General features: G+C 34.4%; 1 protein-coding gene across 1 annotated transcript; it reads right to left on the bottom strand.

The window, feature by feature from the left end:
* Window positions 1-1,907: 1,907 nt before the first annotated feature.
* Window positions 1,908-7,118, bottom strand: LOC149407294 (vanillin aminotransferase-like). Its single transcript, XM_089612659.1, has 18 exons — window positions 6,952-7,118; window positions 5,531-5,673; window positions 5,322-5,406; window positions 5,156-5,228; window positions 4,965-5,062; window positions 4,708-4,874; window positions 4,576-4,614; window positions 4,404-4,492; window positions 4,248-4,324; window positions 4,080-4,154; window positions 3,651-3,698; window positions 3,479-3,562; window positions 3,286-3,373; window positions 3,111-3,189; window positions 2,881-2,971; window positions 2,702-2,780; window positions 2,513-2,628; window positions 1,908-2,226 (listed from the first exon to the last, which is right to left on the bottom strand). Exons 1-18 carry the CDS (start codon window positions 6,988-6,990, stop codon window positions 2,158-2,160), a joined length of 1,539 nt encoding a protein of 512 aa, XP_089468785.1. The 5' UTR covers window positions 6,991-7,118; the 3' UTR covers window positions 1,908-2,157.
* Window positions 7,119-11,563: the final 4,445 nt, after the last annotated feature.

Genomic DNA, 11,563 nt, shown 5'->3' with positions numbered 1-11,563 from the left:
ATCAATGACTCCTTACCTGACCAAGAGTCCGAACCGGAGCCAGAAACTGAAAAAGGTGAGTCTTTTCTTGAACCTGAACTCCCTATAGCTCTTAGAAAAGAAAGAAGATCATGTGCAAAATATCCCTTGTCTGCTTATGTATCAAATTCCTGTCTCTCTCTACCTTTTTCAAATTTTATCACAAATGTGTCTTCCATACCTATCCCTACAAGCATACAGGATGTTCTATCAAAACCTGAATGGAGAAAGGCTGTTATGGAGGAGATGAATGCTCTTGAAAAGAATCAGACCTGGAACATTGAAGAACAGCTTTGTGATAAACCAACGGTCGGTTGTAAATGGGTATTCACGCTCAAATACAAGGCTGATGGAACGCTCGAACGTTATAAAGTCAGGCTAGTTGCGAAAGGGTATACGCAGACGTATGGGATCGACTACACCGAAAAATTTGCTCCGGTTGCGAAACTCAACACTGTAAGAATCCTCTTATCAATCGCAGCAAACCTAGATTGGACTCTTCAACAATTCGACGTGAAAAATGCATTCCTAAATGGAAAGCTAGAAGAAGAAGTATACATGAGTCCACCACACCTGGCTTTGAGGACAAATTCGGATCCAAAGTTTGTAAATTGGAGAAGGTGTTGTACGGGCTGAAACAATCACCAAGAGCGTGGTTTGACAGATTCACTCAGTTTGTCAAGAAGCAAGGCTACACTCAAGCACAGGCAGATCACACGCTTTTCATGAGACATTCAAGGGGAAAGGTATCGATTCTAATAGTATATGTAGATGATATTATCCTCACAGGAGATGACCAAGAGGAAATTGGAGTACTAAAAGGAAGATTGGCCCGAGAATTTGAAGTGAAGGACCTGGGAGAAATGAGGTACTTTCTGGGAATGGAACTTGCAAGGTCTAAGCAAGGAATTGTTGTCTCGTAGCGGAAGTACATGCTAGATTTTCTGGAAGAAACGGGGATGAGTGCGTGTGAACCAACTGATACACCAGTAGACCCGAATCAAAAGCTCGGAAATATCGAAGATGGCGTCCCAGTCAACAAACCACAATATCAACGTCTTGTAGGCAGGTTAATTTACTTGTCACACACTAGACCAGATATTGCATTGCCATAAGCATGGTTAGCCAATTCATGCACTGTCCATATGAAGAACACCTCCAAGCTGCATACCGCATTCTGAGATACCTAAAAGGTTGTCCGGGTAAAGGCCTTTTATTTAAGAAGGGGGATAAGAGGACAGTGGAGGCATTCACTGATGCGGATTGGGCAGGTTCGGACGTGGATAGAAGATCGACATCGGGCTATTGTACGTATGTATGGGGAAACTTGGTTACATGGAGGAGTAAGAAACAAAATGTGGTCTCAAGGAGTAGTGCAGAGGCAGAGTTAGTGAAAGCCAGTACACATTGTAACTATATATCTACCGATTCCCATAATAAAGAGTATCTGATTTTCAAACCAACAAGACCATTCCATTGTTAATTGTGTATTTGTTTGTTTTTCAAAATTCACCTCACATGTTTTAATCAATAAATCAAACAATCTGAAGAAAAATCAATAAAACTTAGTCTCAAAATTTCAGACAACATCTCTACCATGCACAATCGTTGAGCTCGTGCAAGTAAGATTTTTTATCCTTGTGCATATGTTGATTTTTGGAATACATAATAATAACAATAAAAATTAAGTAATTAACCAATTAAAACGTTTGAAATAGTTTTATAACCCACGTTTTATAAATCTTAACTGAATAATCATAAAGATGACGCTACAATCCTGTTTTATCCTTTTCTTGAAATAAAAAAGAAAATTATTTACGTCAATTTACACGTGTAAATACATGAATATGACTATTTATCTAAGATTAAATGTGATTGTATACCTAATGGACCTTAATAATAATGATATTATTATATAAATAAGTAAAAACGTTCCTTGGCAAACATCATAGAAAACTAGTTTTTACTTTGTAGGGACAATAATCAACCCAACTTTATAACCCAATTTTTTTTTAGTAATTTTATACATTTGAAACAAGTCCAAATAAATTTTATTCATTAAAATACCAAAATTATTCATAAATTGGCTGTAACAACACTCATAACTCTTCTTCTTCTTCATCATCATCTTAGCTATACCTACTTAGACTTGAGTTCCTTCACCCTTTCCTCAGTCGCTTTCAGCGCTTTTCCGTAGATGCTTATCAACTGCAACAAAAATCAAAGTATGAACATTAGTTTGTGTTAACAAGGAATACAAGATCACGAGTTACTCCTCTAGTCAACAATTCATTTAAGATAGAAGCTCGTGATACATAACATGGGTCTAATAGCGGGATATTGGCCCAAGATGTGTGGGACCCAAAGAGCCACGATCTAGAAAGGGCATTGATAACGAAGCTCATAATGTCACTTTTTTTTTCAATGTAAACTAGGTCACTCTTCTTCGGGAATCGGAATCGGATTCCGATGTATGAAGTTTCGTGAAGCATACCTCGTCAACTTCTTCGGGAGATATTATGAACGGTGGAGACATCATAATGGTATCTCCAGAAACTCGTACCAACATGCCGTGTTTCTGACACTCGGCTCCGAAAAACGCTCCAATGCCTACATGAAAAATTACTTATAAGTATCAATAATTCAGAGAGAGAGAGAGAGAGAGAGAGAGAGAGAGTTGTACCCCATTGCGGTGGAAATGGACTGTTCGGCGACTTGTTATCTGCAAACTCAGTTCCAAGGATCAAACCTGTCCCTCGGATCTGCATAAATCACGAAAGTGAAATGTTTGTACAGTTGTGATTTGATCATACAGCTCAAATTGAGTAATAAACAAAAACTTGAATAGACGAAATTGTGTACCTCGCCAATGATTGGACTGTTAGAAAATGCTTTTAGACCATCTTGAAACCTCGGGGAAATGTTCTGAACCATCTCGACAATATTTCTTTCCCTGCATTTTTCAATACAAGTTGTAAAGGAACGATAACTATAAGTAATTGTAAAGTAAAGCACAGAGTAAATTTGTGACACGCCGAAAAAATGATAACAAATCAATAAGACTATGCAAAAGTATTGGCTTCAGTACGTACTTGTAGATTTTAAGCGTTTCAAGAGCGACCGCACATGCTACGGGGTGACCAGAATAAGTAAATCCATGAGAAAAACCACCTGAATTAACAAAATATTAAACACAGCAATCACTAAATAATCAATTTTTTTTTTGTTAAAGTATATTGAGTATTAAAAGCTTAAAATGAAACATACCAAGCTTGTTACTCTCTGAGTGTATAACTCTTGAAATTTCAGGACTAACCATTACTGCGCCGATGGGCATGTACCCAGAAGAAAGAGCCTGAGACATCAAAAACACTATTAATAATAATGATAATTACAAAAAAAAAAACTAATAAATAAATAAAATACTTAGATTCGTTTAGTTAACATGGAATTGGATCACCTTGGCGAGGGAGACTAGATCAGGTTTGATGTTGAATTTGTCGCACCCGAACATCGTCCCGATCCTTCCAAATGCACAGATCACCTTCACATTGGGAATAAAGAAAAAAAAATTCTTGGAGCCGAGACAAAAAAAAACGCACAATAACGAAGATTTATTATCTCAGGAGTACCTCGTCGGCGATGAAAAGTATGTCATATTTCTTTAGGATAGGTTGAATCTGAAACAAGCAGAGAAAGGAGACAATGATTATGCAACACATATTTTCATTGACATAACTTCGAAACAACAATACCAGCTCGAGTGAAGAAAAAAAAACACATGTTTTAACGAATAAAAAATAAGCTTTTCATCACATATAGTCCATGAATTGTTATGCGAGTGGATTTTGGTCCCTAAACCCATTTTTGTCGCATATTAATCTTTTTCTTAAATATATTTCGAGTGCTTTTATATGATGACTAAAATGCTATAAAGAAATAGTTAGAGGATCATTTTTTTAAAAAAAAAGGTTTAAAAACAAAAATTTCAGACTCATAATAATTCAGGGGCAATTTACGCTAAAAATTTAAAATTATAATGAGAAAGCCAAAGCTGTTACCTTATCGAAATATGTTTTCGGGGGAGGGATGACTCCTCCGGCCCCCATGACAGGTTCGGCGATGAACGCAGCGATCTGAGATAAGAAAAATTAAAAAATAAATATTCTTCTCATTTAATTTTTGAAAATGTGATTATTTGCACAAATGAGGATGCTGAAAAGTTTTACCGTGTCTGGTCCTTCTTTGAGGATGAGCTTCTCTAAATTATCGGCTAACCGAGTAGAAAAATCTTCCTCCGACTCGCCTGCCATATTTGGTAGCGTGTTAAAAATCGACTTTTAAATATTGGAAAATTAAAAAATAAATATTTTAAAAAATAAAACCTGGAAGGTGAAATCTCCAGTAATGAGGACAGTCGGTGTGAAGTACAAACGGAACGGGCAAATCGAATTGTTGATGGAGAGCAGGAAGTCTAACACAATTTTTTTTAAAGTGAATACTATTGAAAATATATATATATATAATTATTTTTATGTAATTACAAGCATAACTTACCCTGTAAGACTAGCAGAAATTAATGTCGAACCGTGGTACCTGTAAATTAAAAGAAGAAGAAAAAAAGGTTAATCAAGGCGATCTTGTCAGGAATTTAAAAAAAAAAAGAGAGAGGAGAGTTGAAGAAATTACGATTTTGCCCTAGCGATGAATTTCTTTTTATTAGGCCTTCCAAGAGCGTTGTTGTAATACCACACCAGTTTTACCTGCGAATCATTTGCTTCTGATCCACTGTTTGTGAAGAAAACCTTTTCCATTTTACTAGCTGTAAACATTTCTAGGAGCTCCTTTGCTAGATCCTGCATTTTTTTAAGCAGGAAAATATTGTTAGAAGATCAGAAATATAGTAAATTTGAAATAATAATCCAATATATACTAGTCATGCCTACCAAAGAAGGTTTTGTAGTCCGGTTCCAAAAGGAGTGGTAAAAGGGCAAGGTTTTGAGCTGATTCGTCGCAGCTTCAACAAGTCGAACTTCACTTCCTCCTATAAATTTAAATAAGAAATTAAAAATTGACAATTTAAATTGTGATAGTTGTATCAATTACGAATGCCGAAATATGGATTTGAGTTGATTACCTAAAGACGTGCACCAGAGTCCGGCAAGAGAGTCGAGATACTTGATCCCATTGATGTCGTAAATATAAGAACCCTGAGAATAAAATATATTAAAAAAAGTCTATCGTAATGTTGAGAAGTTAAATGAAATAAATACAATATTTAAAATAAATAAATAAAAATCTACCTCTGATCTGTCTATGATCAAGGGATTCACATCGGCAGATTGCCAACCAGCTGTGAAAGGTGCGAGCATACCGTGCCCTTTGTGCCTGACAAAAACCGAAAATTTTTATTTCAAGTTCCTAATTCACATTTCTAATCCGAAAACACAGGAAAAAAAAAAAAAAAAAAAAAAAAAAAAAAAAAAAAAAACCATCTCATATTATGAATTACCCATGACTTGTTTTTGAATCGTTCGTCGAATCTTCAGTTTGGGTCGATGTTTTCGCGTTGTAATGTCTGACGAGCGAGGACATCTGAGGGATGTGATCGTGTGGTGCTCTCGGAGAATAGACATTTTTCACGCACGAACCGATCTGTTTAACATAAACAGACTTGGACATCAAGTAACAAATATTTTATAATTTTGTACCAAAATATGATGCTAAAAACAAGAATTAAGCAATGTCAAGGACCAAGCTATAAAGTGAGATCATGTTGACAATATGCAAAAGTATTTTAGGGGACAATTATTCACAAAAAAAACGTGGTCTATACTCTGTACTTTATACTCTATCATTAAGCATTTAATCACCTATTATTATTAAAATTATTTATTTTAGCCTATGGATAAGAAAAGTAGAATGTAGTAATGCTTGACTGTATAAGACTTTATTTAATTACCAGAACATTTACTATTTTATTCTCTTTTCTTTCCGGGTAAAAATTTAATTTTGTTGTTAAATATTCTTTCATAGCAAGAAAACAAGGAAACAAAACAGCAAGTACTTTTAAAAGGGAAAATTTGAATTTCTGTACACTCAAATATCCATTGTTTTTTATGTACACCATTTTCAAAATTAGAAAGCTACTTCATTGAGACAAAAACATCCCTCTTACAAAAAATTAATAATTGTCTTTCATGGATTTTGAATGTGTTATCATTGAAATCCATAGAAATGAAGGTTTGATGCAATTTGACAGAGAAAGATATGTATAGTGCTTTTCTTAATTTGGATATTAGTGTATAAAAAAAGGGAGTTATTTAACTCTCTTTTAAAATGGTAGCTGAGCTCGCGGACTCTTTTTCTTTTCTTCTATCCATATTAAAAAAGAAAAAGCAAAGTCTTATAACAGGTAATTATTACGCAAGTAAAAACAAATTAATGCGGACAGAAATCGTCATCTATTTCAGCCAAAAGAAGGAAAAAAAATAAATAAAAAAGAGAGAGTAAAGGTTTGAGATATTTTCTGTGATTATCTTAACTCCTCTGTACTCTACCAGAACTCTTCCATGGAATCGAAGGACTACACACTTTAATTCTTGAATCTTGGACCAATGGGCGAAAGATTGTGGTATTAATTATTAAAAAAAAATTATCAGAAAAAAAAACTTATTGGCTATGGTTTTCCGATCCGAAATCGAAGGGATGAGAGCGATTAAACAAGAGCATTGATTAAATTTAAAACGAAGAACAGAAGCATAAAACGAATAGAAAACTAAAAACGAAATAACATAGCCCAAATAGTCATAACATAGGTAAAATAATAAATAAACTCACGAAAAAATCAAAACCCAGAAATGAAACATATATATAGACAATCTTTTCTACTTTAATCGGAATATCAATCAAGAAGGAAAAAAGAAGTTGTACCTGGGTTCGTGATCTGAGAAGATAACTGAAAGCCTTCATTTTTTTATTATGTTAAAAAAAAAAGTGTGAATCTGTGATCTGCAGGAACTCAGGAAGAAGACCTTTATAAAGATTTGATTGCCACGAAGACAGACAATGTAACAAAGTAGACCATACTCTCTGACTCGCTCGGGTTTTAACTAGAAACACATTAATTGAATTTTTAATCAGGTAAATGATGACGTGTGAATGACTAGACCGACGTGTCAACTGTCTACGTTCGATTCACTTATATATTAGCCGCCATAATTAGCGTTTTTTCAAACCATTTTTATATCCACTAATTATATCCGAATCATCCAAGATCTCCTAATATTTAGGGAAAAGCACTAACCATCTTCTCTTTAGACGAAACATGAGCTTATTGACCAATTTTTTTTTTTTTTTTTGGGACCGTTTTTTCAGTGTAAGGTAAAAAAGAATCACGCAATTTAATTCCCAATCAACATCGCGAACACATGAGATTACAATTACAACTTCTCGAGCTCTTTACAAATCACTCAAAACATTCAAGTCTCAACCTAACAGATCAAAATTGTCTCACGGCTCTCTGTACACTCATGAGAATTTAATTTTTTTAATTTTTTTAATTTTTTGTCGTCTAAGCTATACAAAGATGATCCAGAATGGTCAAAAATAGTTAAAACCAACTAGCTTGCATATTTTTCTGAGATTAGATCAATTATAGCTCAAAAACAATGATTTATGATTTGAGTTTGGGCAAACAACTAGGAGAACATAAATTATATTTAAGCCCTCTTGTGTGAGCTAATTCGAGGAGGAGAGAAAATGGGAGTGAGTCGAAATTTTTATAGCCAAAATAATGACCTTCTGTGCTACGTCTCTTGGTGTAACTTTATTTACTTTATTAATAGCAAAGATAGGAATCCCAATCATGTTACCAATTCAATTATTTCCTTCTCTTCCTCTTCAACTCCACCAAAAGTTTTTACACTAAATTATTTTATGCAGTCGGACAAGGTCCTTTCAAATGCAATTAGAAAGAATTCGGAGTTGGTGGCGCGTGTTACCGAAAAAAACTAATAATCAATTTTTGTTATATTATTGTGATTACGTTTGTTGTGATCACTTTTCAACTTTTTTTTTTAAGAGTTTTGAATTTTCTGTTGAATTTAGTTTTTGTAATCTAAGTCTTTTTTTTCACGTGGAGTTTTTTTTTTGTAAAAACAATAAAATGGATTTAAAGTCATATTTTGTTATATATACAATAAAATAGGATTCAAAAGTCTCATATTTTGTTAGAGAAATTTCATTTTGTAGATCTCATAATTATCAAAATATCAAAATTAGACCCACTAGTTCAAAAATATTTGAAATTAGATTTTTAATCTACTTTCGGACAAAAATACCCCTTCAGTCCATATAACCCATACTTCATTCATTCTCATCTCAAATCTCTCATTCTCTCTCGTTTTCTCATCATTTTCTGTCCCCAATATGTTGAATTCAAAATTGGGTAGGTCTGCTTTTTTATTCATCTTTTATAGACTTAGTGATATATTTTGAGGAAAATCAAAAGTAGGTAGATTTAGGTTAAACTTTATGAAATTTTACATTATTTTCGATGAAATCCTATAGTTTAGGATGAAATGCAACTACTTTTTTCGATGAAATTCAAGGTTAAATTAGATAATAACCCGATAGAATCCCATAGGATTCGATACAATCCGATAGAATTCAATAGCTTTAGAGAATTCAGACGAAATCCGACAATTTCCGACAGAATCCGACAATTTCCGACAGAATCCGACAATTTTCGATGTATTCCGACAATTTTCCGATGACTTGTGTAAAAAAAATCCGATGGAATCCGATTGTTTTTTATTTTAATGTTTTTTTTTTGTATTTTTTGAAGTTTTAGTGTTGTTTAATGACACGTGAGAGATAAAAGAACACTTATAGGTGTTCAAAAATGCGAGAACATTTCATATCAAAGTTTTGAAAGACATGACCTACATTGAGTTAGTGGATAAGGTCTACAAGAGAATCAATATAGACAGATTCAAGTATGACTTAAAAATTGAAGTTCCATATGTAGTGGGTATGATTTCGATTGAGCCTGCTTTGTTGAAGGACGATGTTGACGTTATGTATCATACAAAGCACAAAAGCCGTAAAAGATTTCCACTTTGTGTAAGCTTGATATCGAAAGAAATCATAGCGTTAAGTGCAAATCGAGGAGTTGATAAAGGAAAAAATATGATGAATGAAGAATTGCCTCGCGTTGAACTCAACAATAGACAAAATAACCTGTTTATCAACGATCGACACAATGTTCTTATCATCAACAACCGACAAGATGCTCATATATATGTTCAACAATGGAGAAGATGTTCCTATTATCCATCAACACAATAGTATCGAAGATGAGTTGTATAAGGGTGATGAAGTATATAGGCGTGACAGAGATAATTACCACAACAACGACAGAGATGATGAACTAAACAATGACGAATGTGATGAAGACAACAGTGACGGAGATGATGGACACATCAGTGACAAAGGTGAAGAATTCGCGAACCCTGAAGAATATGAAAAAAATTTGTTGACAATTTTACAGTATCATCGGGACACTGTTAACCGTCACGTGAGCTCCTAAAGTAGTATCACCAATGGATTGCGTGCCTTACTCATGGAAAGCCTCTGATTTCACAGTCGATGATGTTTTCAAGGAAGAACCTAGTGAAGGTCTAAGTTTGTATCCAACTTCTTCCACGAGTAATATAAATGAGATGTACTTAAATTCGCAAATGAAAAATTTTACGTTATCTTCATTATAACCGTTAAATGTAATAGGTAGCACATTATATATATATATATATATATATATATATATATATATATATATATATAATATATTGGGGAGGAGTTTGAGTCCAAGAAACAAATGAAGCAAGAGATCCACATTTATGCTCTTAAAAATAATTTCAAATTTAGAGTGAAATCTTCTTCGAAAAGGAGATGACATATCATATGCAAAAATGATATGTGAACTTGGAAGCTGAGGGATTATGTGCAGTGGTCTGATATGTGGCCGATTACGTCTTACGAGAGTAGACACTCTTGCTCACGTGTGGTTCGAACAGAAGGCCATAGAGGAGTTGTACCTTGGGTTATTGGGCACCACTTTAAAGATAAATATACTATTAGCTCTATGGCTGAGTATTCAGCGCATAACGTAATAAAGAAAGTCAAGACATGATGGGGGTGTTGGCATCTCGTACTTGAAGGCTTTGAGAACTAGGGAGAAAGTTATTTTGTACGTAAGGGGTACGCCAAAAGATTTTTATCAGAAGTTACCATCTTGGCTATACATGTTGGAGAAGAAGAATCATGGGATGCGAATTCGCAGTTATATCCACTTCCATTTGGGGTCGTAGACAGTGAGTGTCATGCTTTCAAGGATTTGGTTTTTGAGAAAGTTGAGAGAAGTTATCGGTAAAGACGTACAAGATTTGGCATTTATATCTGATCGACATGTTAGCAGCATACATGGTATCGAAGTGGTGTTCCATGGTATCCCTCACGGAGCATGCTACCATCATTCAAAACTAAATGTCCAACATAAATTAAAGACTGATCATTGTGGCATTGAACTCAATGTCTCCGTTTATGCCTTCAATAAGACAGCTTTCGAAGCTCATTTTTTGCAATTGAGACGGAAAGATGTCGAAATGGAAAAGTATCTCGAGGAAGACAGTTTTGATATGTGGGCCAGAGTATTTTTCCCTAGGAAACAGTAAAACTAAAACTCTACCTTTGTCATCATAATTTTTTAAATAATTTTATAACGTTGTTGATATGTTATTGTTTTGTATGTACTAGGTACGATATAATGACAATCAATAAGGCATAAAGCTTCAACAATAAGACGAGGAATACAAAAACGTTTCCCATTACTGTTGGAATAGTTCTAGGGTTTAAGAAAAGATTATCGCTTCTAACAAGCGGTGGAATATAAAAATTTCTTTAAAAACTCGTAAAACGTTTTTACAACCTAGACAAAGTGCATGAGCGTATAATTTAAAATTTTAAAACTACTTATAGTTTTTTTACTCGGTACCAGCCTTAAATGGAGCTTGAACATTGAGAAGCCTTAGGAAGGTTGAAACGCTCGTCTCCCCACTCAGCTCGCCTCTCTCGCTAGTCTTCTTGAACCTGTGAGCAATCACAAAAGTTTCTACCACTAGAGTCTTTAGAGTTTATGTTGGATTTAGTGTGTGGGCACTTTCAGTACTACAAATTTTCAGTGCGGATGACTTTTGGGTGCGACTTTTCGCACTTAAAAGTCGTACCAAAAAGACATTGAAGCAACTAAATAATTTCGCTGATTTTTTTAAATTTTGGTGCGAAAAGTCGCACCCAAAAGTTCATTAATACATTTGGGTGCGACAAAGTCGCACCTAAAAATCAAGGTTAACTTTTGAGTCGCACCCAAAAGTCCAAATATTTTAAGCGGTCTTTTTCCCCCCTTTTGTAAAAATTTTGACCGGTCAAAACATTTTGGGTGCGACAAAGTCGCACCTAAAAGGTCTATTGGGTGCGACAAAGT

This window comes from Urtica dioica, chromosome 1 (assembly GCF_054948205.1).
Source record: "Urtica dioica subsp. dioica isolate 48M chromosome 1, U.dioica_male_clone48M_v1_H2, whole genome shotgun sequence".
Classification (NCBI taxonomy): Eukaryota; Viridiplantae; Streptophyta; class Magnoliopsida; order Rosales; family Urticaceae; genus Urtica; species Urtica dioica.
This window is presented reverse-complemented; position numbering and strand designations above follow the sequence as displayed.